This window comes from Myotis nattereri, assembly GCF_964212035.1.
Source record: "Myotis nattereri genome assembly, chromosome: X".
In the NCBI taxonomy this organism is placed as follows: Eukaryota; Metazoa; Chordata; class Mammalia; order Chiroptera; family Vespertilionidae; genus Myotis; species Myotis nattereri.
The window spans coordinates 135,984,455-136,010,378 of NC_138078.1; the positions used below are offsets into that span (position 1 = coordinate 135,984,455).

General features: G+C 39.2%; 1 protein-coding gene and 1 pseudogene across 3 annotated transcripts in view; both read left to right on the plus strand.

The window, feature by feature from the left end:
* The window catches only part of AFF2 (ALF transcription elongation factor 2), a 626,368-nt gene that overhangs the window by 429,797 nt on the left and 170,647 nt on the right, over positions 1-25,924 (plus strand). Inside the window, exons 5-7 of one of the 2 annotated variants that reach the window (XM_081081418.1) lie at positions 2,731-2,817; positions 17,985-18,021; positions 18,301-18,334. In XM_081081418.1, the coding sequence (XP_080937544.1) occupies positions 2,731-2,817; positions 17,985-18,021; positions 18,301-18,334 (158 nt within the window). The remainder of the gene's footprint in view (positions 1-2,730; positions 2,818-17,984; positions 18,022-18,300; positions 18,335-25,924) is intronic. The other variant, XM_081081419.1, reaches the window with a different exon arrangement.
* LOC308511007 (heat shock cognate 71 kDa protein-like) lies at positions 3,911-9,217 on the plus strand (annotated as a pseudogene). Its single transcript has 2 exons — positions 3,911-3,918; positions 7,440-9,217. The product of its transcript is annotated as a heat shock cognate 71 kDa protein-like (transcript).

A 25,924-nucleotide genomic window follows, 5' to 3' on the forward strand; every position in this document is an offset into this window, starting at 1 on the left:
GTAAATTGTGCTGCTATGAACATAGGGGTGAATATCCTTTCTGACTGGTGTTTCTAGTTTCTTGGGATATATTGCTAGAAGTGGGATCAAGGTCCAAAAAAACTAAAAATGTACCTATATCTTTTAAATGATAAAACTAACTTTGGAGAATACCAGTCTTAAACAGGAGCATTATGCTAAGCGAAATAAGTCAGTTGGAGAAAGATAAATATCACATGATCTCATTCATTTGCGGAATATAATGAGCAACATAAACTGATGAACAAAAACAGATCTAGAGCCCTGACTGGTTTGACTCAGTGGATAGATCATCGGCCTGCAGACTAAAGGGCCCCAGGTTCGATTCCAGTCAAGGGCATGTACCGTGGTTTCAGGCACATCCCCAGTAGGGGGTGTGCAGGAGGCAGCTGATCGATGTTTCTAACTCTCTATGCCCTCTCCCTTCCTCTTCTATATATATATATATATATATATATATATATATATATATATATATATATACAAAAACACCTTCAGAGACAGAGAAGCATGGATCAGACCATCAATCCTCAGAGGGAAGGCAGGGGATGGTGGGGGAAGGGGGAGTGATGAACCAAAGGACTTGCATGCATGCATATAAGCCTAACCAATGGACACAGACACCAGGGGGGTAAGGGCATGAGAAGGGGCTGAGGGACAATGGGGGAATAAGGACACATATGTAATACCTTAATCAATAAAGAAAATTTAAAAACTTAAAATTTAAAATAATTCATTGAGTATTTTAGAGACAGAGTAATTGGAATTCAGCTTTAAACTATTGTCACATAGAGTTACTTTTGGCCTGTTTTGAGGAAATTCATAAGTAACATTTGTCAAGAATGTTATCAACTGCATACAAATGCATATCTCAAAAAAAAACACTTGGAAATATTCTATCTCTTAAGTAGGTTAAGCATCCCCTCTAAATTTTTTTGTATTTTTAATGTACTTAGCACCACCTTTTAAAAATGCTAGGTAAAATCCAATCTGTGTCAGCACTACTCTTAATCATACTTACAAATTCTGCTTCATTGGTGCTGCTGTGAATGAATCTGTGAAATATCTCCTTGCATTATAGTTCTTCATACATCAAAGATTCTTTTTGAACTGGATAATTATAGAATAAAAAACAACATCATGTGTTAGTTCTACCTGAGGTTTCTTATTAACGTTACCTTTGCAATGACTAATTAGGTTATCCATAAAGATTGAGGAAAAGTATTATATAATTTGAGTCATTAAAAAGGTCTTCCATAGCCCTAGCTGGTTTTGCTTTGTGGTTAGAGTGTTGGCCTGTGAACTGAAGGGTCATGGGTTCAATTCCAGTCAAAGGCATGTACCTCAGTTGCAGGGTTGATCCGACCCTGGTTGGGGTCAGGGAGGCAACCAGTCAATGTGTCTCTCTCACATCGATGTTTCTCTCTGTGTGTCTCTACCACTTCCTTCCACTCTCTCTTAAAAAAAAAAAATCAATGGAAAAAATATCCTCGGGTGAGGATTAACAACAACAATAACAATAACAAGGCCTTTCATAAACCTTCATCCCTTATACCCCTCCCCAAAGCTCTCATGTATTTCTATCATTACAATGATTTTATGTTTAATGTTTACATATCAAAATGTTCGATAAATCCATCACATGCTGGCACTGTCCTGCTTTGCATACTTTGTCATCTCTCTGGTGCTGGGATGTTAAACATGTGATTTAATTATCCTTACTCTTCAGGTAAAGCATGTTGGCCACAAGCCCTATAACTCAAGCAGCTTTTGAATATGCAGCACCTCTTCTCAAACTAAGTGTTTGAAGGCACTGAAAAGGTGCCCCTTCTGATAACAGAGAGTGGGAGGGAGCCTTAGGTGCTTTTCCTATTTTGAGACTTGAACTCACAAATACACAGTGTGTATGTTTGGTGGATCAGAGCTACCAATCACATAGTAACTTTCTTTACAAATGACAAAGAATTCTCTTCAGCTTTCTCATCTTTGCATGGAAAAACCAATGCCATGTGTGTAATCTTGTCACTAACTGTTAGGCTATGTCAAGAGACATGACTATCATACTATCCAGAACAAGGATGGTGACAGTACTGCTCTCACCTGAGATGGCAAATCATACCTAAAACAGAATACCATGAGTTAGAAGAGCCCCAGGCAATCAAGAGCCCCTCCTGGGAACGCCTAGAATAGTGCCAGAATGCAGAACTCAAGCATTAGAAGAAAAGTTGAAAATTCCCAATAAATAATTGAACAAGCCATAGATATCTCAGCCTAGAGAAAAGACAACACTGGGGGATAGAATTGATATCTTTCAACAGCTGAAGGCTTGTCATGAGAAAGAAGAGGAGACATGTTCTTTGAAGTTCCAAAGTATGATTCATAGTTAGAAACTCCAGTGAGACAGGGGTGTAGCTCACAACCAGGAAGAATCATCTGATCAAGCTGCCTCAACGTGAGACAGGCTGCTTCAAACAGTAGTGAGCTTCCTGTCACTGGCAATGTGTAAGTGGATGTTAGATGGCCTTTTGTATTGCAGATAGGCTTGAAGCACCAGTGTGGAGCAGGGAAATGGACCAAATGACTTTAAGTACCTCTGAAAAAAACTAGGCCAATTAAGTAAGTATTTATAAAGAGTTTACTATATTTAGTGCCAAGAAAGTTTTTAATTTTCTAAGTGCCCAAAAATAAAGTTGCTTTGTTTTTCCTCATCAGGAGATGACACATCCTTGGCCTACTCCTCTCACTGCCATGCATACTCCTGGAAACTCTGAGCAGAACACATTTTCCATCCTAGGGCAGGTCAGTTATGTACCTTCCTCCATTTTTCTTTATCTTATTTTGATTATGCCAATCTTCCAATTAGATTTTTAAAAATAAAAATGGACTTGATCTTCTAGTTTTATAAAATATAGACTCTCTCTTGCCCCTTGAGATGTAATTATAAATATCATTTTTACTTCAAATTCTTTATTGTTTAAAGCATTACATAAGTCTCCTTTTTTCCCATTGACACTCCCGGGCCACCCCCACCCCCCAGCAATGCCCTCCTTAACCCCTGTCTGTGTCCATTGGTTATTCTCATATGCATGCATACAAGTCCTTTGGTTGATGTCTTACCCCCGAACCCCCACCTTCCCTCATAGGTTGGACAGTCTGTTTGATGCTTCTATGAATCTGGTTCTATTTTCATTCATCAGTTTATGCTATTCATTATATTCCACAAATGAATGAGATCATGTGATATTTATCGTTCACTGACTGTCTTATTTTGCTTAGCATAATACTCTCCAGTTCCATCCATGCTGTTGCAAATGGTAAGAATGCCTTCTTTTTCACAGCAGCATAATATTCCATTGTGTAGATGTAGCACAGTTTTCTAATCCACTCATCTGCAGATGGGCACTTAGGCTGTTTCCGAATATTAGCTATTGTAAATTGTGCTGCTATGAACATAGGGGTGCATATATCCTTTCTGATTGGGGTTTCTGTTTTCTTGGGATATTTACCTAGAAGTGGGATTACTGGATCAAATGGAAGTTGAGGAAATTCCATACTGTTTTCCACAGTGGCTGCACCAGCCTGCATTCCCACCAGCAGTGAAGGAGGGTTCCTTTTGCTCCGCATCTTCTCCAGCACTGGTCCTTTGTTGATTTGTTGATGATAGCCATTCTGGCAGATGTGAGATGGTACCTCATTGTGGTTTTGATTTGCATCTCTCAGATGATTAGTGACTTTGAGCATGTTTTCATATATCTCTCGGCCTTCTGTATGTCCTCTTTTGAAAAGTGTCTATTGAGATCCTTTGCCCATTTTTTATTGGATTATTTATCTTCTTTTTAAGTTTTGCGAGTTCCCTATAAATTTTGGAGATTAAACCTTTATCTGAGATAACATGGTTAAGTATGTTCTCCCATGCAGTGGGCTTTCTTGTTGTTTTGCTGATGGTTGATTTCACTGTGCAGAAGCTTTTTATTTTGATGTAGTCCCATTTGTTTATTTTGTCTTTAGTTTCTATTGCCCTAGGAGCTGTTTGGTAAAGATATTGCTATGACATATGTCTGATATTTTGCTGCCTATGGCTTCTTCCAAGAGCTTGTTCTTTGAAAGGATAAACAAGATTGATGAACCTCTAGCCAGACTCACCAAGAAGCAAAGAGTGAGGACCCAAATAAACAAAATCAAAAATGGAAGAGGTGAAATAAACAGACCCCACAGGAATACAAAAGATTGTAAAAAAAAAATACTATGAACAACTCTACTCCAACAAACTAAACAACCTAGAGAAAATGGACATACTCCTAGAAAAATACAACCTTCCAAAACTCAATCAAGAAGAGTAAAAAAATTTCAAAAGACTGATAATTAAGGAGGAAATTGAAGCAGTCATCAAAAAGCTTCCAGCAAACAAAAACCCTGCACCAGACAGCTTCACAGGAGAGTTTTACCAAACATTCAAAGAATAACGAAAACCTATTCTTCCCAGACTATACCAAAAAATTTAAGAGATAAGCACACTTCCAATCTCTTTCTATGAACCAGCATTACCCTAATCACAAAACCAGATAAAGATACCACAAAGAAAGAGAATTGCAGGCCAATATCCCTGATGAATATAGATGCTAAAATCCTCAACAAAACTCTAGCAAATTGTACCCAACACTATATTAGAAAGATCATACACCCATGACCAAGTGGGATTTATTCCAGAGATACAAGGCTGGTACAATATCCACAAATCAATAAACATGATACATCAAATAAAAAAATTGAGACACAAAAATCACATAATCATATCAATTGATACAGAAAATATATTTGACAAAATCCAACACCCTTTCCTGATAAAAACTCTCAGCAAAGTGGGAATCGAGGGATCATACCTCAACATAACAAAAGTCTTATATGACAAACCTACAGCCAACATCATACTCAATGGGCAAAAACTAAAACTATTTCCCCTAAGAGCAGTAATAACACAGGGATGCCCACTTTCACCATTCCTGTTCAACATGGTACTGGAAGTGTTAGCCTTAGTGATCAGACAAGAAGAGTAAATAAAAGGCATCCAAATTGTAATAGAAGAAGTAAAATTGTCATTATTCACAGATGACATGATATTGTACATGGAAAACCTTAAACACTCCATCAAAAAACTACTAGAACTAATAAATGAATTCGGCAATGTAGCAGGATATAAAATTAACACCTAGAAATCTCTAGCTTTTTTATGCACCAATAATGAACTCACAGAAAGAGAAACTTAAAAAATCCCATTTACCACTGCAACAAAAAAATTTAGATACCTAGGAATAAATTTAACCAAGGAGGTAAAGGACCTGTACTCAGAAAATTACAGGATGCTGAAAAAAGAGATAGAGGAAGACATAAACAAATGAAAGAATATACCGTCTTCATGGATTGGTAGAATCAACATCATTAAAATGTCCATACTACCCAAAGCAATCTATAGATTCAATGTAATCCCCATTAAAATACCAATGGCATACTTCAAAGACCTAGAACAAACTCTCCAAAAATTTATCTGCAATAAAAAAATAAAAATATCCCAAATAGCTGCAGCAATCTTGAGAAAGAAGAACAAAGTTGGAGGATCACAATACCAGATATCAATCTATATTACAAAGCCACTGTTCTCAAAACTGACTGGTACTGGCACAAGAACAGACATATGTACCAATGGAACAGAACAGAGAACCCAGAAATCAACCGAAGCCAATATGCTCAATTTATATTTGACAAAGGAGTCAAGAGCATACAATGGAGTCAAGATAGTTTCTTCAATAAATGGTGTTGAGAAAATTGGACAGATACATGCAAAAAAAAAAAAATGAAACTAGACCACCAACTTACCCTATCCACAAAAATAAGGTCAAAATGGATAAAGGACTTAAATGTAAGATGGAAACCATAAATATCAAGTTTATTGAAAGAACTTATTTAAGAAATATACACTTTGGTTCTGGCATGTTTTATCATACTACCTAGAGCAGTGGTTGGCAAACTCATTAGTCAACAGAGCCAAATATCAACAGTACAATGATTGAAATTTCTTTTGAGAGCCAAATTTTTTAAACTTAAACTGTATAGGTAGGTACATTGTTATTAACTTAATTAGGGTACTCCTAAGGCTTTGGAAGAGCCACATTCAAGGGGCCAAAGAGCCGCATGTGGCTCGTGAGCCGCAGTTTGTCGACCACTGACCTAGAGCATGGCCACTGTCCAAGTTACTGTGGCAAGAGTTGATGAATTAGAGAGTAGAATGAACTTATCCCTTAATAAAGACAAAATAGGTAATGTAACACCATCTGAAATTTTTTAAATTGTAAGAACCTATACACTTCACTCTAATAGATCAATTTTTTTTTTCTTATATCACCTGCCAGTCCTTGATCACAGAGTATCATATAAAGATACCACCCTGTTTCTCTCATGTATTCTTAATCTAGTTGTTTATCAGAATGAAAAGCACATATTTTTAACAACAAAAATCCCTAGCATATTGTATTGAAAGTTTTCTTCTATAGTTTTATTATCAAATATTTAATACTAGTGGCCTGGTGCACGAAATCCATGCACATTAAAAGGGAATTAGAGGAAATATTTTAATATTGCTATTTACTCTTTCTCTATAATAGAAGTGTCAGAGATGAAAGAAAATTAATAAAATGTATATGAAAATCTCCCTCCTGTCAGAGTCTAGGGTGTGCCACGGGACCTAGAGTCAAGTCCCTGCCCACCTGCGTGAGCCTCGAAATTGCACGAGACACAGACCCAGCTGGCCCCACCCCCATCAAGCCCCGCTGGGCAGGAGGCACAGCCTCAGGTCCCCCGTCAAGTGCTGCCAGGCCGGAGACGCAGCTTCAGTTCCCCAGGCCTGGTGCCAGGACAGGGGCAGGGCCTCAAGTCTCCCAGGCCCAGTGTGAGAGCACGGGGGTGTGATGACCATTTGCATATTAGGTTTTTATTATATAGGATAATTTTCCCTCACCAGCTCCCAGGAAGAATTTTTTTTTCTCACCATCAGTTTTTATTTATTTATTTTTGTGGTCAATCCTCACTGGAGGATATTTTTTTCCATTAATTTTTAGAGAGGGTGAAAAGTCGGGGGAGAAGGAGAGAGAGAAACATCAATGTGAGAAAGACACATCACTTGATTGCCTCCTGCATGCACCCTGACTGGGGCCAGGGATTGAACCTATCACCCTCTGTTGTGCAGGCAGGCACTCTAACCACTGAACAACACTAGCCAGGACATCACCTTCAGTTTTTTAAATGCCTAAGTAGCTTATTGGACTGGGAAGAAGGGCACTGTTCGAATCTGAATCTTTGCAAGTTGTGCATACACTAGCAACCATGTCTGCAGTTCGCATTGATCATGGCATCACCTAATCTTATGTGAGTATCTTCCAACATGGAAAAGTGGAAATAACTGCCAATGATCAGGGAAGTTGAAGCACCCCAAGTTATATTGCTTTTACTGATTGGTGATGTTGCAAAGAATCAAGTTGCAGTGAATCCTACCAACACAGTTTTGATGCCGAATACTTGAATGTAGATTTTATGATGCTATTGTCCAGTCTTATATGAAGCATTGGCCCTTCATAGTGATGAATGATGCTGGCTGGCTCAAGGTCCAAGTAGAATTCAAGGGAGAGACAAAAAGTTTCTACCCAGAAGAAGTGTCATCTATGGTTTTGACAAAGATGAAGGAAATCACAGAAGCCTACCTCAGGAAGACAACAACCAATACTGTTGTTATAGTACCTGCTTACTTCAATGATTTTCAGCATCAGGGTGCCAAAGATGCTGGAACTATTACTGGTATCAATGTACTTGGAATAATCAATGAGCCAACTGCCAATGCTATTGTTTAGTAGAAATAAAGATTGGAGCTGAAAGAAACGTGCTGTTCTTTGACTTGGGAGGTGGCACTCTCGATGTGTCAATTCTCACCATTCAAGATGGAATATTTGAGGTCAAATCTACAGCTAGGAAAACCCACTTAGGTAAAGAAGACTTAACAACCAAATGGTCAACCATTTCATTGCAGAGTTCAAGCAGAAGTATAAAATGGATATCAGTGAGAGAGAACAAGAGGGCTATCTATTGCTTTTGTGCTGCTTGTGAACATGCTAAGCATACTCTCTATCACTGGGTCTGATTTAAAAATTGAATGCTGACCTTTTATGTGGCACCCTGGATCCTGTAAAGAAAGCCCTTCTAGATGGCAAGCTTGATATGTCCCAGATCCATGATTTTGTCCTGTTGAGTGGTCTACCCATATCCCCAGGATTCAGAAACTCCTACAGGACTTTTTCAATAGAAAAGAGTTGAATAAGAACATTGACTATGATGAGGCTATTGCTTATGGTGAAATTGTCCAGTCAGCCATCCTTTCTGGAGACAAATCAAAAAATGTTCAAGATTTGTTGCTGTTGGATGTCACTCCTCTTTCCCTGGTCATTGAGATGGCTGGTGGCATCATGACTGTTCTCATCAAGCACAACACAACCATTCACACCAAGCAGACACAGACCTTCACCACCTACTCTGACAACAAGCCTAGTGTGCTCATTCAGGTTTATGAAGGTGAGCATGCCATGACCAAGGATAACAACCTCTTTGGAAAGTTTGAACTCACAGGCATACCTCCTGCACCTCGTGGTGTTCCTCAGATTTAAGTCACTTTGATATTGATGCCAATTGAATCCTCAATGTCTCTGCTGTGGATAACAGAACAAGATTATTATCACTACAAGGGTCATCTGAGCAAGAAAGACATTGAGTGCATGGTCCAGGAAGCTAAGAAGTACAAAGCAGAAGATGAGAAACAGTGGTACAAGGTGTTTTCCAAAAATTAACTTGAATTCTATGCATTCAACTTGAAAGCAACTGTTGAAGATTAAAAACTTAAAGGCAAGATCAATGATGAGGACAAACAGAACATTCTTGACAAGTGCAATAAAACCATCAACTGGCTTGATAAGAACTAGATTACAGAAAAGGAAGAATTTGAACATCAGCAGAAAGGGTTAGAAAAACTCTGCAACCCCATCATTACCATGTTGTACCAGAGTGCAGGAGGCATGACAGGAGGAATGCCTGGGGGTTCCCTGGTGGTGGAGCCCCTCCATCTTGTGGTGCCACCTCTGGATCCAACATTGAAGAGGTTGATTAAGCCAATTTTGAGCATAGATTTACATTGTTCCACACAAAATATTAAATAACCCAAATTTGTAACAAAGTTCATGGCAGTTTTAAAAGTTGAGCTGCTATCCTGTATTAAAAAAGGGTAATATGCAAATCAAATGAATGGCAGAATGACCAGTTGCTATGACATGCACTGACCACCAGGGCACAGGCCCTCAATGCAGGAGCTGTCCCCTGATGGTCAGTGTGCTCCCACAACCAGAAGCCGGTCTCATGGCTGCTGAGCACAGCAGAGGTGGTGGGAGCCTCTCGCACCTCCGCAGTAGTGGTAAGGATGTTCTACTGCCGTGAAGAGCAGGCCTAAGTTCTCAATTGGACATCCCCCAAGGGCTCTTGGACTGCAAGAGGATGCAGGCCAGGAGGGGGTGACCTGGCAGCAGGGGGGCAGTTAGGGGGCAGCCAAGCCAGCAGGAGACCAGTTAGGGGACAATCAGGCCAGCAAGCAGAGGCAGTTAGGGGCAATAAGGCAGGCAGGTAGAGTGGTTAGGGACAATCAGGCAGCCCAGAAGGATGGGGCAGTTAGGGGACAACCAGGCTGGCAGGGGGGCAGTTAGGGGGCGACCAGGCCAGCATGGGGTAGTTAGGGGGTGATTAGGCTGGCAAGCAGAGGCAGTTAGGGGTAATCAGGCAGGTATGTAGAATGGTTAGGGGCAATCAGGCAGGCAGGCAGGTGAGCAGTTAGGAGCCAGCAGTCCTGGATTGTGAGAGGGCTTTCCAACTGCCGGTTTAGGCCCCACCCCCAAGGGATCCCAGATTATAGAGGGTGCAGGCCGGGTTGAGGGACACACCCCCATGCATGATTTCATACACTGGGCCTCTAGTAAAGAATAAAAGGCTCAGATAAGTATTTGCCACTCCTTGGGGCACTGAGGAAGTGTTCACAGAGATGGCTGCATTTAGAGTATGCTTATGATTTTGACACATGGAGAAGAGCTAAAGAGAAGAACATTCCATGCAGAAGAACAGAATGGACAAATGCATGACAAGATGAGGGATCATGGGTGATCCATATTTATATGATGTCCCATGTGGCTGGATCAGTGTTTACATGATAGGTAATAGGGAAAGATGAATACTGAGCAGATAAGTACATCTCTGTGAAAGGTCTTGAATGCCAGCCAAAGAGTTTGGACTTTATATGTAGAAGGACAAATCAGATCCCTTAATTTTTAGGATCATGATTTTGATAATAACATTGGCTTAAACTGCATTGATCCTTCCTACCTTTGAAAGGGGTCAGAACTAAGTGAACAGCAACCTTCTCTGGCTATGTGTTATTCCCTCCTGTATTCCCACTCTCCCGCCTTAGACTGCCATGGGCCTGATACCTTCTCCCTAGCACCCCATCTAAGGAATTAATTCATCCCTTTTAGACATTGAATCCAAGCAATTGCAGTGTTTTCAGTCCTGTTGTCCAATTTTGGAGATAATTTGTACAAGTCACAATTTTGACATTTACAAGTGTATACAATAGAACTGTTTGTTTAAATGGCTTCTGCAGTAAGTGCAAAATTTGGAATCAGGAATGATTTGTTTTTTTCTGACAATTATCTGTGCTACCATCAACCCTATGATGAAGGTAGAAACAAGTAGGATAAAATGATGAAACCAGAATGACCACACACCAACTCTTTTGTTTTGCTTGATCCCTGTCAAAATGTTTGTTTGAAATAAAAGTACATTTAAAATAACAACTATTGTGAATTGTGGTGCTATGAACATAGGGGTGCATATGTCCTTTCTGACTGGTGTTTCTAGTGCAGTGATGGCGAACCTATGACACACGTGTCAGAGGTGACACGCGAACTCATTTTTTTGGTTGATTTTTCTTTGTTAAATGTTTAAATATATAAAATAAACATCAAAAATATGTCTTTGTTTTACTATGGTTGCAAATATAAAAAAATTTCTATATGTGACACGGCACCAGAGTTAAGTTAGGGTTTTTCAAAATGCTGACACGCCGAGCTCAAAAGGTTCACCATCACTGTCTAAGTGTCTTGGGATATATTCCTAGAAGTGGGACCCCTGGGTCAAATGGGAGTTCCATTTTTAGTTTTTGAGGAAACTCCATACTGTTCTCCACAGTGGCTACACCAGTCTGTATTCCCACCAGCAGTGTACGAGGGTTCCTTTTTCTCCGCATCCTCACCAGCACTTGTCGTTAGTTGATTTGTTGACGATAGCTTTTCTGACAGTTGTGAGATGGTACTGCATTGTCATTTAGATTTGCATCTCTTGAATAATTAGTGACTTTGAGCATGTTTTCATATGTTTCTTGGCCTTTCTACTGTCTTCTTTTAAAAAGTATCTATTTAGGTCAAATTCACCATAGCTAAGATTTGGAAACAGCCTAAGTGCCCATCTGCAGATGAGTGAATTAAAAAACTGCGGTACATCTACACAATGGAATACTATGCTGTGATAAAAAAGAAGGAATTCTTTTTTTTTTAAATATATTTTATTGATTTTTTACAGAAAGGAAGGGAGAGAGATAGAGAGTTAGAAACATCGATGAGAGAGAAACATCGATCAGCTGCCTCCTGCACATCTCCCACTGGGGATATGCCCGCAACCCAGGTACATGCCCTTGACCGGAATCGAACCCGGGACCCTTCAGTCCGCAGGCCGACGCTCTATCCACTGAGCCAAACCGGTTTCGGCAAAAAGAAGGAATTCTTACCATTTGCAACAGCATGGATGGACCTGGAGAGCATTATGCTAAGTGAAATAAGCCAGTAAGAGAAAGATAAATATCACATGATCTCACTCATTTATGGATAAAATGAACGACATGTACTGATGAACAAAACCAGATCCAGAGAAGAGAAGCATTGAACAGATGCTCAAACCTCAGAGGGAAGGTAGGGGAGGGTGGGGGTAAGGGGGAGAGATCAACCAAAGGACTTATATGCATGCATATAAGCCTAACCAATGGACACAGACAAAAGTGGGGTGAGGGCATGAGTGGGGGGTTTGGGGGGTAATGGGGGGGGATAAGGACACGTATGTAATACTTTAATCAATAAAGAAATTTTAAAAAATAACAATTATAGCATCAAAAACACACATAATGCTATGATGTGCCTCACCTCATTCTAAGCACTTAATATATATCAAATATTTCAATAGTCACTACAATTGAAAGAGATTGATAATTTGACTATCTCCAGTTGAGAGAGAAGGAAACTGAGGCACAGAATAAAGTAATGTGTTCAGAATTACCTAGCTATTAAATAAGGAAACCGGTCTTTAGATCCAGGTGTTTTAGCAATGTGTGTGTGTGTGTGTGTGTGTGTGTCTGTGTGTGTTTTGTTTGTTTTTTGTTTGTTTTTATCTCACAGATTTAAAGGTGCCCTAGTTCAAATCCCATTTTCCAAAACATTGGGTGTCTCCAGTAAATACAGGTAACCAGGCTGATCTCCCTTTCCTCAGTGCTTGAACCAGAACTAGGTGACACACCCTCTCAGAAAGCATACATTTCTTCTTATACCCATGACAGCTTGCACAGTAGAAAGGGTGCTGTCTTAAGAGCTGTGAACCTGGCTCTTTTTAACCCTGCCTCTGACATTTTCTGGCTATGTGGTCCTGTTCAAGTACTTCTGAGCCTCAGTTTCCCCATTTGTACTGTACATTTGTACTGTATGTGTGAGTGAGTATCTGTGTGTGTGTGTGTGTGTACTATATAATCCCAGTGGATTTTTCAGGTCAAATAATCCATGATTCAGTAAATTTATAAAAACAGATGCAGTTGAAAATTCTCAACTTAAGTTTACTTATCCATCTCATATTTAAAATGGCATGTTTTTTCTTAGAAAATGGAAAAACTCCAAGGAAGGGAGTACATTGCTAAGCAGAACTGAGGGAGCTATAATGTCCTCAGGGGAAGTTCAGTAAAAGCTTCATGGAGGTAAACATCCCCTAGACAGAGGTTTGCAAACTGTAGCCCATGGGTTTTTAGATTTTTAAATGGTTAAGATTTTTAAACAAAAATAAATATGAATTATGAGCAATATGAATGATATGATATATAAGCAATATTCATTCAAATTTTAGTGCCTATTAATCAAAATTTCTTAGAATTCAACTATACTAATTCATATATATATTATCTATGACTGCTTTCACACTATAATGACAGAGTTGAATAGTTATGACAGAGACTCTATGCCTCCTAAAGCCTCACATAATTACTATTTGGCCCTTTACAGGAAAAGTTTGCTATCCCATGCTATGGAATCAAAATTCTATTGGAGCCTGTGGTTATAGGATTATCATCAAAGCTATTAACTATTTAAAATAACCTCACGTGACTCTCTGAAAACAATTTTGCATCATTATATGCTGTAATTACCTATATGACATATCTATGAAAAAAATCACAGATCAAAGTAAGGCATATTTTGAATGTTTGTATTATGTGCATCAACAATTATTACATGGGCCCTGACCAGATAGCTAATTTGCTAAGTTGGTTAGATCCTTGTCCCAATATGTCAAGATTGCAGGTTCATTCCTGGTCAAGGCACATACAGGAATCAACCAATGAATTCATAAGTGGAACAGCAGTTTTGGCCAGTTTGGCTCAGTGGATAGAGCGTTGGCCCGCAAACTGAAGGGTCCTGGTTTTGATTCTGGTCAAGAGCACGTACCTCAGTTGCAGGCTCCATCCCTGGTTCTGGTGAGGGCGTATGCAGGAGGCAACCAATTGATGTGTCTCTCTCATCAATGATGTTCCTATCTCTCTCTCCCTCTCTCTTCCTCTCTGAAATAAATTTAAAAATATTTTAAAAAATAAATGTAACAACAAACAGATCTCTCTCTCTCTCTCTCTCTCTCTCTCTCTCTCTCTCTCTCTCTCTCTCTCTCTCTCCCTCATTAATAAATAAAAATTACAAAGCCCTGGCCAGTGTGGCTCAGTTCATTCCTGGTCAGGGCACATGCCTGGGTTGAAGACTTGGTTCGGTGTGTGTGTGTGTGGAGGGGGGGTGGCGGCATGCAAGAGGCAACTGATTGATGTTTGCTCTCACATCAATGTTTCTCTCTCTCTCCTCCTTTTCTCTCTAAAAAATAATTTTAAAATATTTTAAAAAAATATTTAATGAACAATGTGGATGCTTTCCATTACCAAGCTATTTCTAACTGGGATTGGGTATGTATTCAAAGTAAGTTGGGTAATATCCAAGTGTTTCATTTGAATTATGGTTTTGGAAAGTCTTTACCTAGTTTAACATTAAAAATTGTGTCAAGAATACATAACACCAGTGACTCAAGTTTAGTAAATAATATAACTCTCCAATTTGTTCCATGCATTACTGCCCTACTGCCCTGCACAACTGATTGTTTGAGTCTAATGTATAAAGTACTTGGATGAAGGTTAAAAATTCTGCCCAGATTTCTGGGACCAGTAAAAGGCGCTGGCTGCACAGTTAACTCTCTAGTCAGATACTTTGATTTATTTGATTTTGGAACCTTTCATTTGATTCCTAAAGGTATACAAGATCAAAATTGCCCTATACAATTGTAATGAAATTCCTTTAAAACCATAACAGGTAGAATTATTGGTATATAGTTAAAACATATAAATGCTTAACCACTCATTTATTTGTCACTCTGGGGAATTAGGTGTTCTGGATAATTAAAATTCTTACATGACTAAAGATTATCCTTTCATATTAATTATGTAATAGGTATAATTTTGTAATGTAATTAGTATTTTTCTGACTTCTTATAAAAATTACTAGAGGCCCGGTGCACAAAAAATTGTGCACTCGGCGGGGGGGGGGGGGGATCCCTCAGCTCGGCCCATGCCCTCTCACAGTGTGGGACCCCTTGGGGGATGTCCACCTGATGGCTTAGGCCTGCTCCTCGGAGGATCAGGCCTAAACTGGCAGTCAGACATTCCTCTGGCAGCCTGGGAGCCCATGGGGGATGTCCACTTGTCAGCGGGGAGCAGGACTGAGCTGCAGTCGGACATCCTGAGCACTGCTGAGGAGGCAGGAGAGGCTCCCGCCACTACCACTGTGCTGGCAGCCATCTGCCTGGTTTGTGGCTGAGCAGAGCTCCCCCTGTGGGAGCGCACTGACCACCAGGGGGCAGCTCCTGCATTGAGCGTCTGCCCCCTGGTGGCCAGTGTGTGTCATAGTGACAAGTCATTCCCAGTCTTTCTGCTGTTAGGGTCAATTTGGATATTACCCTGTTATTATATAGGATAGAGGCCTGGTGCATGGGTGGGGCCAGCTGGTTTTCCCTGAAGGGTTTCCCGGATCAGGGTGAGGGTCCCGCTAGGGTGCCTGGACAGCCTGGATTAGGGGCCGAGGGCCGTTTTCAGGATGGCCACACCCCCTTCAGAGTTGCGGTCCCCACAGGGTGCCTGGCCAGCCTGGGTGAGGGGATGATGGCTGTTTGCAGGCTGGTCATGCCCCCCAATTGGGACCCTCACCCCATGGGTGTGTGGCCTGCCTGAGTGAGGGGCTGAGGGCTGTTTTCAGACTGGCCACAGCCCCTTCAGGGTGGGGGTTTCTATTGGGGTGCCTGGCCAGCCTGGGTGAGGGGCTGATGGCCGTTTTCAGGCTGGCCATACCCCCTGGCAACCCAAGCTCCCAGCCTCTCCTCTTTTTTTTATGGGATTTATTTATCTTCTATGATTGAAACTTTGTAGCCTTGAGTGGAGCCCAGGTCAGGCTGGAAGCCTGGGTTGCCTCTGGCAACCCAGGCTCCCAGCCCCTCTTTCAGCAGGGGCTACCACTGGCTGGAAGCAGGTATCTGGGATTTAATTATCTTCTATAATTGAAACTTTGTAGCCTTGAGCGGAGCCCAGGACCGGCCAGGGCAGGCAAAAAGCATGGCTTCCTCCACTGCTGGAGAAAACCCAAGCCTCCTGCTCCCTCCAGCTCCGTGGCCTCTTAGCTGGGTTAATTTGCATACTTGCGCCTGATTGCCTGATGGGTGTGTCTTGAGCGTAGTGGAAGGATGGTTCATTTGCATGTTTCTCTTTTATAATATAGGATATTAAACATGCTTTATTTTTTAAATTTTTATTTTATTGTTTAAAGTATTACAAAGAGTATTACATATGTCTCCTTTTTTTCCCCCTTGACATTCTCCCGACCTCCCCTAACCCCAGTGTCTTGTATCCATTGGTTATGGTTCTATATTAAAAGGCCATAGACTCTTATGCTCTTTAAGTTATGAATTTTCTGTGTAATTTTCTTTGGCTCCCTGTGCTGTCAGTTTTCATGTCTCAGTGTTCCTAGTGATTGTGCCTCTAAAAGTGTTTCTGCTTTCTCTTCATCTGTGATTTGCTAAGCAGTGGGAATCGAATACCAAGCTTTTTAGAGTTCTTTATCAAAAGTTAATTCTCTATCAGCGAAGGTACAGAAACTTTTCAGCAGCACAACTCTTAAGTTGAGAGGCCTTTTCAAGATATCGACATTTTATGGTAGTCTTCTGGAGTGCTGATCTTGCCAGAAGATAAGCCTCTTGAGGAATAGAATCATGCTAAGTAGACTGAGAAGTTCACTTTTTATTAAAGCACAATGTTATCATTATTATTCACTTATCTCAAACATAAAGTATGCTGTGATCCTAATTTTACTCTATAGTGTGGCAAGATTAGGCTTAAAGAGTATATTAATTGCAGTACTGATTACTGTAACTTATTCTTATATTTACTGGAATTCATTGTCTTCAGTTTTGGAACATTTGCTTTGCAGTCGATATTTTACTTTTTAATTTTTTTCTTTATTGAATAAGGTATATTCTTTTCTTTTTTAAAAAAATTCTTTATTAATTAAGTTATTACACCTGTGCCGTTATCCCCACATTACCCCCATCCCCCTACTTATGCCCTCATCCCCCTGTTGTCTGTGTCCATTGGTTAGGCCTATATGCATGCATATAAGTCCTTTGGTTGATCTCTCCCCCTTACCCCCACCCTCCCCTACCTTCCCTCTGAGGTTTGATGGTCTGTTCTTTTCCATCCATGAGGGGCTATGCGTGCCCTATACATCATTGTAGTGCTTCTGCCTGCAAGTTTTTTCAGGGTCTATACAGGTGTGCCATGCTCCCAGAAAGCCTGAGGTGTGCAAATACTGATTTGTCAAAAATAGTGAATGAATTGTATGTAGGGAGACTTTCAAGTCAAATTTAAACCCCTTTAATAATGTGCTTCACTACCATATTTCAAATTGGTTCCTATACTTAACCAAATTTGCAATGAAGTTTTAGTAACAATTATCTCATGAAAATGAGGTACATCTATTGCATATGTGTCACAGTTAAGGTAGAAAATTGGAGTTGTTTCTTTAAATGGAACAAGTAGCAAATCTATTAATTATAGTCTTGTTTATACTTCTACAAAAACCATGATTATTTGTCTAAACTAAGTCCTCTTTGCTTCCTTAGAAGCATCATTGCCTAGCTCAGTGAGAATTTATACACTTGAATTTCACACATGGAGGTCATTTGTTCCCATATTACACAGATTTCCAATAGATACCAGTCTGATATAATTCTGAGAAAATGGCAGTTAGGATCATGTTGTAGCAAATTTGCCTATCAAATGTTTATCCTTCAAATAGAGGTACAGACAGATGCCTAATTAATGGAATTGTGAACAGTGGTTTCCTATATAAAACATTACTCACGTTATATCTTCATCAATAAGAAATATGTCTTTTGTTATCTTGTATTCATTTAACTAATGTTTGAATTTTATGTGTTCTTCCTTATAGGAATCCCAAAATCTGACTCCAGGATTTACCTTACAAAGTAGGTGTTTTTTAAAAATTTCTTAGTCCAAACTTCATGCCCTCACCTCCTTCTCCCTCTTCTCTTTTCTACCTAATGTCATTGAAATATAAAGTAACAATAAGAAAAGTCATATTGTGATATATCCAATTTGTTTCTCTTTTCATCTTTTATTAATGGAAGGATGCTCTAAAAAAAGTGTAACTGGAAGGTCTGCATGTTTTAAGATCAATTTAATTCAGAATAATCATTTGACAGTAGAAAACATGGATAGTAATTATATGTGCCCTTTCTTTTCAGAGTGGAATGACCCAACCAACAGAGCTTCTACAAAGTCAGTATCACTCAAGTCGTGAGTACTTGGGTTTCCAAAATAGGTTTCTTCAGGGACATTTGGCAATGAAATGGTGCCTCAGTGCTAAATGAATCTTTTTATCTTTCCTGTTCCTTGAAAATATGAACCTTGACTCATAATAATATGGTGTTTGGTTAGAAGTGAGAATGAGATTTACCATGATAAGCAAGTAACAATAAAAATAAACGATATCACCATTAGACCCTCTAATGATATAGACACAGACTGGGCAAATACTTGGGTTATGGAAACAACTGTGATTCCTGACTAGTTGTTTGAGCATTGTGTAATGTCAGCTACAGACATTATATGCAATATTCAGCCACCACTAACGATGGAGAAAGGACACTTCTGAGCAGCCATGATTGGGCATATATGTTGAGTGGATTGCTATGGCCATTCATCCTGAGAATTCACCATTTGTAGGTCATCTGGAGACTGTATTTTAAAGCCAAACAAAGGCAGTCAGGAAGAGATAGAATAAAAGATTACATGGTAATAAGTTGAAGTTCAGAAGCCAGGGCCCTGAAATTCACTCAGTATTGTCTTCATTTTTTATTAATGTTAACTGAAAGAGGGATATGGAAAAACCAATTTTCTCAGATTAACTATTGTAGATTTTGTAATATCCATTTGTCCAAGAATATATCAAGGGAGTATTTGTCTCACAACTCCTTTTATTCCTAACAATATAAAATAGGAGCCGACTTTTCAATATGATAGTCACATACTTGAAAATTTTCAAAATGAAATAATTTATGACGTTCAATTGGCCTAATGGCACATTTGAAATGAATATCTCACCTTTTGAAAGATCACAAATAATTGCATAAAACAACTTGGAATGATTCCCAAGTAGACTGAGACTCAGAGAAAGTCAATATCATGTCCATGTTCTTGGTTCTGTTTAGCAGCAAAGCACCAAAAGCCTTAACCCCGTCACCCATTATCTTATTATGTTTTCTGGCCTTCTATACTGTGCCTTCTAGTTCAAAGTTAAGTTTTAACAACCAAGAATTCTTCATTTAAAGAAGTGAGAAAAAATAAGGGGAGGGGAATAAAAAACCATTACCCCGATTTAAAGACCAAATTATATAGAAACCTATAAATCAAAATCAACTTTGATATTTTTCATTTTGTATTAATCACATTTTAAATTGCCCCCCCCTTATTATGCTAATAAATAATAGATTTTATCCTCCTACTTTGCCCCATTCCCACTAAAATCAATAAAATTTACACACACACACACACACACACACACGTGTGTGCACTTGAGATTTAAGAAATCAATGTAGATTTCTAAACATGAAAAATATAAAAAATATTTTCCCATTATAAAATGATCTTACTCCTAAAGCAAGAGTATTAGACTCCCACTGTGAAATATGTTGATTTCCATATTAACCCTAAATACCATTATTTCAATAGTTTGTGACTAACAGAAATAAACTTATGAATCATGGTTTATAGTTTGAGGCTGCATTTCCAGAGAATAGCACTTCATAACACAGGATATATACTGCATTCAATAGGTCCAAGGTTTTCTATAGGAAGCATCAAAAACACTGGAAGACACTGGGTCTATTTTATCAATGAGCTGCTTGCTCTCTGTTTAGCTACCTGGTATAAAGTCCAAGTATTGTCCATCAGACTTCAACTGAAGTAAGTTCTCTTTGTATTGTAGGGTATGGGATAGCTAAAAGTTATAAGAATTATTTTTACTTTTAGCTTCCCAATTATTTTCAGCTTAGCTATTACTATCATTTTCCCATATTTTAGAACAGTGTGCTATTTAAGCCATCTTCTAATATTTTCTATTTGGCAACTAACAACATTGTGAGTGTAGACAGATTGTTGATGGCTGGAGCTTGGTGGAAAGCAACCCCTAAGTAGGCCCTGCTACAGAAGAAACACCTTTCCATGATCAGCAAATATCCTGGATATACTCCTGCCACTTACTGCAGTAGAGAGAGATGATTCTTGTAAAACAAAATTCCGTAATTACTAGTGTACTTTATTACTTTCTCTCATCTTTGCCTCTTTTCACTAGTTATAAAATTGCAGATATTACATTTCAGCCTGGATTGTTTATCAGCACTGCATGTCTGGGTACCAGGTCTGAAAACACTGCCCAAATTTGCCTGAGTGCAAGCTAGGAACCAGCAAGGCTTGCTCTGTGTTCTTGACAGCCACTGCTCTCTCTGGGCCTTTTGGAGAACTGGGTCTTTCTTATGCTCAGTGTACTCCATTGACACACAGTACATTTTATGGGGTGTCCATTCATGGGTTAGCATCCTACCTAGTCCAACTGGAATTCTCACTGCACATGAGGCAAGAGCATTGGACTGGGGGAGTTTTAAGACCTGGGTTTGAACAGATATGGTATTGGGAAGAAAGCACTGACCTAGTATTCAGAACATGTGAGTACTTGGGTTTCCAAAATAGGCTTCTTCAGGGACATTTGGCAATGAAATGGGGCCTCAGTGCTAAGGGGAATTTATTTTTATTTCAAAGTATAGAGATAGAGCCCATTAAGGGACAATTAAGCAAATTAATTTGCATGAGTGTATGCGTGCAGGTACACATATAAACACTTATCAGAATTCAAATGTAGATAGTCATACTCTTAGGAATTAAACTTAACAACCTAAAAGTGCTTTTAACTTTAACCCTTAACAATTTTTACAAGAAAGAAAAGCTAACAGATTTTGATTTACTCAGCTTATATGAGTCTGGGTTGTATTATAATCTTGGAACAGGCCTTACCCAACCAGGCCTTCTAAATCTGAGTTCCTAGCCTCCCTATAAAAAGGTCTCTTTCGCCGAAACCGGTTTGGCTCAGTGGATAGAGCATCGGCCTGCGGACTGAAGGGTCCCAGGTTCGATTCCGGTCGGGGGCATGTGCCTGGGTTGCGGGCACATCCCCAGGAGGGGGTGTGCAGGAGGCAGCTGATCGATGTTTCTCTCTCATCGATGTTTCTGACTCTCTATCTCTCTCCCTTCCTCTCTGTGAGAAATCAATAAAATATATTTTTTTAAAAAAAGGTCTCTGTCCACAGAAAGATGGTGGAGAATGGGCTTATGAAGGTCAAATTATATTTCCCAGACTGTAGAGTTGTATATTTGTATAGTAATACCATGCCTGTTCTGATTCTAAAAGAGCCATATATTTCAGTTACAAGATTCAGGGATTAAATGGACACATCAGATATTGTATTACTTTCTAGTTGCTTAATGAAGCCATTAAGGAATGATGGAGGATAAAACTTAAACCAAACCCAAAGAACTTGAATTTCTTGAATTGGATCACTTCATCTAGTTGATAATAATATCACATCAATACAGTGGCTTTATAAACATACATCACCTAGTTGGAAATTTTATGTGTCATCATAAATAGGAACAGATAAGATATATTTGGTGGCCCTAAGACACATTTTCAGACAGCATCCATGAACTCAAAGGTATCCATCTAGTCAACCCTTTATTTAAGCTAATTTTGTGAGTGCTATTAAAAAGATGGCTGCTCTAAAAAAACAGTTCTTTAGTTATACTTGCTTGTTAGCATCTGGACTCTTCAGTTGGAAACCATCCAGACACCCTTTTTATTATTAATGATTAAGGTATTACATATGTGTCCTTATCCCCCATTGCCCCCACCCTCCAATCATGCCCTCACCCTCACCCTCTGTTGTCTGCATCCATTGGTTATGCTTATATTCATGCAAACAAGTCCTTTGGTTGATCTCTCCCCCTTACCCCCACACTCCTCTACCTTCCCTCTGAGGTTTGAGAACCTGATCGATGCTTCTGCCTCTGGACCTGTTTTTATTCATCACTTTATGTTGTTCATTATAATCCACAAATGAGTGAGATCATGTGATACTTATCTTTCTCTGACTGACTTACTTCACTTAGCATAATGCTCTCCAGCTCCATCCATGCTATTGCAAATGGTAGGAGTTCCTTCCTTTTTATGGAAGCATAGTATTCCATTGTGTAGATGTACCACAGTTTTTTAATCCACTCACCCCTATGTTCATAGCAGACAATTTACAATAGCTAAGATTTGGAAACGGCCTAAGTGCCAGACACCCTTATAATCAAGCAAATCCTATGTTTTAAGCCATGCTATTGAGAATACCTAGAGTTTCCATAAATGCCCAATATAAAGGTGTATGTTTTTTCATTGCCATAAAACCAGTTCCTCCACTTATGGTATTAGCTACAGGTTTGAAAACATCCCAGTTATTGACCCAGAGAATTGATGAAAGATTTAATAGAAACAGACTAGTTGTATCCAGCTTTAGTTTACTTGTGGGTGATAGGTATGCACACCACATGAACAAATCCTTAGAACACTAGTTAGGAGGAAAGGAATTATACTACTATAGGAATGCCAGAAGTCTCATACAATAATCATTGTTCTATTAATCACATGTGCCAGGCTATGCCTGAGGTCAATTCCAGATACTTTTATATGCCTCACCCTATTACACTTGCAAACCATCCTGGAGGGACTCCAAATGATTTCCATTTTACAGATGAGAAAATGAAAGCTAGAATACAGTCCCTCCACATGAAATGTGCATAGTCCAGTGGGAAGACAAACTGACCATGCACATTTATCTTGAATGGGCATTTGGCTATGAGAACACAGAAGGACCAAGTAAGTTACATTGCTGCCTGATGGGAAAACTTGAAAGCAGGCTGAAAGCTGTACAGGCTCAAAGCCATCTCTCTTCCCACCCTGTACAGGTTGCCCTCCCTCATGGGATCTGATGAGTTCAGGGATTCGGTACAACATATTTAACCTTTTAAAAATGGAGAGAATCTTCAAATGGATTTGTAGAGATGAAATTGGTGGAAAGGAGTCCCATAAGAATTTATACCTCTTTGTTTTAGATGACACAAAATCAAGTCAAAATTGCTTAAAATAAAGCACTATTTATAAACTTTTCTCTATGTGGTCTGAAGATTTCATTACAATTGAGAATAGAAAGATTATCAGAATGTTTTCCAGTTTGTTCTAACCAATAACAAACCACACATTATTTCCTAGATGAATTTTGAAACTTTTTACCCTCAAAAAAGTTCTTCACATTCATTACAATCCTGACCATACTTCTATAAAAATTGTCATCATCCAAAGTGTTTCCTTTAGGACTCTTTTAAGACTCTGATTTGAGATTTGAAAACTACAGTGTCTTATTGCAGAGCAATAATCCACATCTCTAGCAATTTTGCATACTCTTCCCTAAATAGATATTTTATCTGTTACTTAGATGCAATTCTGGTTGCAATGTGACTGTGTAATGAGGCAGGGGAAAATGACTGTTATTTTCTTAATCAGATTAATTCTTAATCAGAATACATGATTTAGTACTTGGAATTTAGGAATAGTACTCATCATTTTGGTTTTTCAAAGCAAGACTAAACTCTCCTGATAAACTGGTAATCTCAGTGACTTTCACTGGTTGCAGCCATTCTCGTTTTCAAAATGAGATGTGTGCCAATTCTAGCTTTTAATATGCCTGGCATCTCAGAGCTTGCCAACTTTTCCTAAGGACTTAATATACTTTTGGAAGTTCTCCACCACATCAGGGACAGCCACCTGGGAGCAGAGAAAACAAAATTTGGCAGTCTGTTCAAGCTGTGAATTAAAGGTAATTCACAGTTTGAAATGAATCAGCATAATGTTCTTAAGAAGAGTAATTAGACATCAAGAGGATTTTATTTTGAGTATTGTATATTGACTAATGTGACAACAAGCAATATTGGCATTTGAAATGTTCACAACAAGAAGCACTGAAACTGCTGGTATTTGACAGGCGCCAAGATTGAAAACAGGGGCTCCTTCAATGGGAGCTGTGGATTTCCACTTTCATTATAAAGGCGAAAAACATAGATGTTTTTGCTCAGGTAGCATAAATCTTGGAAGATCAGATTTCATTTTTGTGTTTTTGTTCATGTGCCCAAGATTCTATAGATTTTGAGACACCTTTGTAGTTAGAAGCAAATGTCTTTTTCTCTCAGGGAAAAGTCAAGTATTTCTTCTACCTGATTTGCATCCATTTTTTTAAAATATATTTTATTGATTTTTTACAGAGAGGAAAGGAGAGAGATAGAGAGCTAGAAACATCGATGAGAGAGAAACATCGATCAGCTGCCTCCTGCACATCTCCCACTGGGGATGTGCCCGCAACCCAGGTACATGCCCTTGACCGGAATCGAACCTGGGACCCTCCAGTCCGCAAGCCGACGCTCTATCCACCGAGCCAAACCGGTTTCGGCTGCATCCATTTTTATATTCATTCATTCACACTTTCATTTCTTTAAACAAAAATTAATTATGCTCCTATTGTTTGTAAGGCTCTGCACAAGGCACTATTGTAAGTCAAGGTGAAGTACCACACATCCTCCCCTCAAGGAACTCACAATTAGGGAAGTTTAGATTTGCACTGATAGCACCAATACCTCAACAAACTCATATTTATTGAATGCCTACTATATGCCAGGATCTTTCTCTGTTTACAAGCCCACATGAATCACTTTTATTCTATTCTACAGTAACAGAAACTAAAATTCAGTCACATTGAGTTAGTTGCCCAAAGGGCCACAGTAACAAAGCCAGAACAGGACAAACTCAGAGGGTATGGACGTAACCTGTAATAAAGTCATTTATGGGCACTTTGGAGATGGTCCTACTGATTTGAAGTCAGGTCTTATCTTGCCTTGGTGTTAAGCCGAAGTGGACAACCACAGTGGAGGTGACAATGGTCTCTGTCATTTTGGTTTAGATCAGGAAAAATATTAGATCTGAATACTGTCAGTGAGTTAGGTCTTTTTATACTGCACATGCCGATGTGACATTCTGTAAGCAAGATCGATCCTCAGCTCAGGGCCTTTAGCCAAATTGTGTCACCATGCCTGGAAGATACTCCCTTTGGGGAAGCAAAAGGATCCATGACTGAAAGGGACTTATACCACCATATAAGATCTCTATAAGATTAATTTCAGTAGACTGTGATACAAACAACATCCTGCTCAAAAAATATCCATTTTGCCGTATTGAAGTGAAAAGAAGAGAAATGATATTTGGGTTTGTTTCTATTAGAGGTTCATCCATTACCTTTCATGCTTATCGATGTGTTTGATAATTGGAAACTTGCTTTATATCCTCTAACAAATATCCCTAATGTTATCAACCAATGGATTATTTCTAAGTTCTCAACATTTTGAACAGTAATTGGGAGTGAAGCAAATGATGTTGGTGAAAAACATTGAAGTTAATAAGTGAGGAAAGAAAGTTAAAATGATTCCAGTTTTGTGACTGAAGATAACACACACATATGCACCTGTGCAAACACATGCCTTGTATTCAAGAATATCAAGTCGCTCTGATGCTGTATAATGAGCTGCATGCACACACATACACATTCTTTTTGCAGTTACTTGATTGTGAATTGCTACTGTCAGGGCTACTTTTCATGTGCACAGTGAGTACTCACTGTAAAGCACTTTCACACGATGCATTATCCTCATGTGAGTGTCACAGCAATCCTG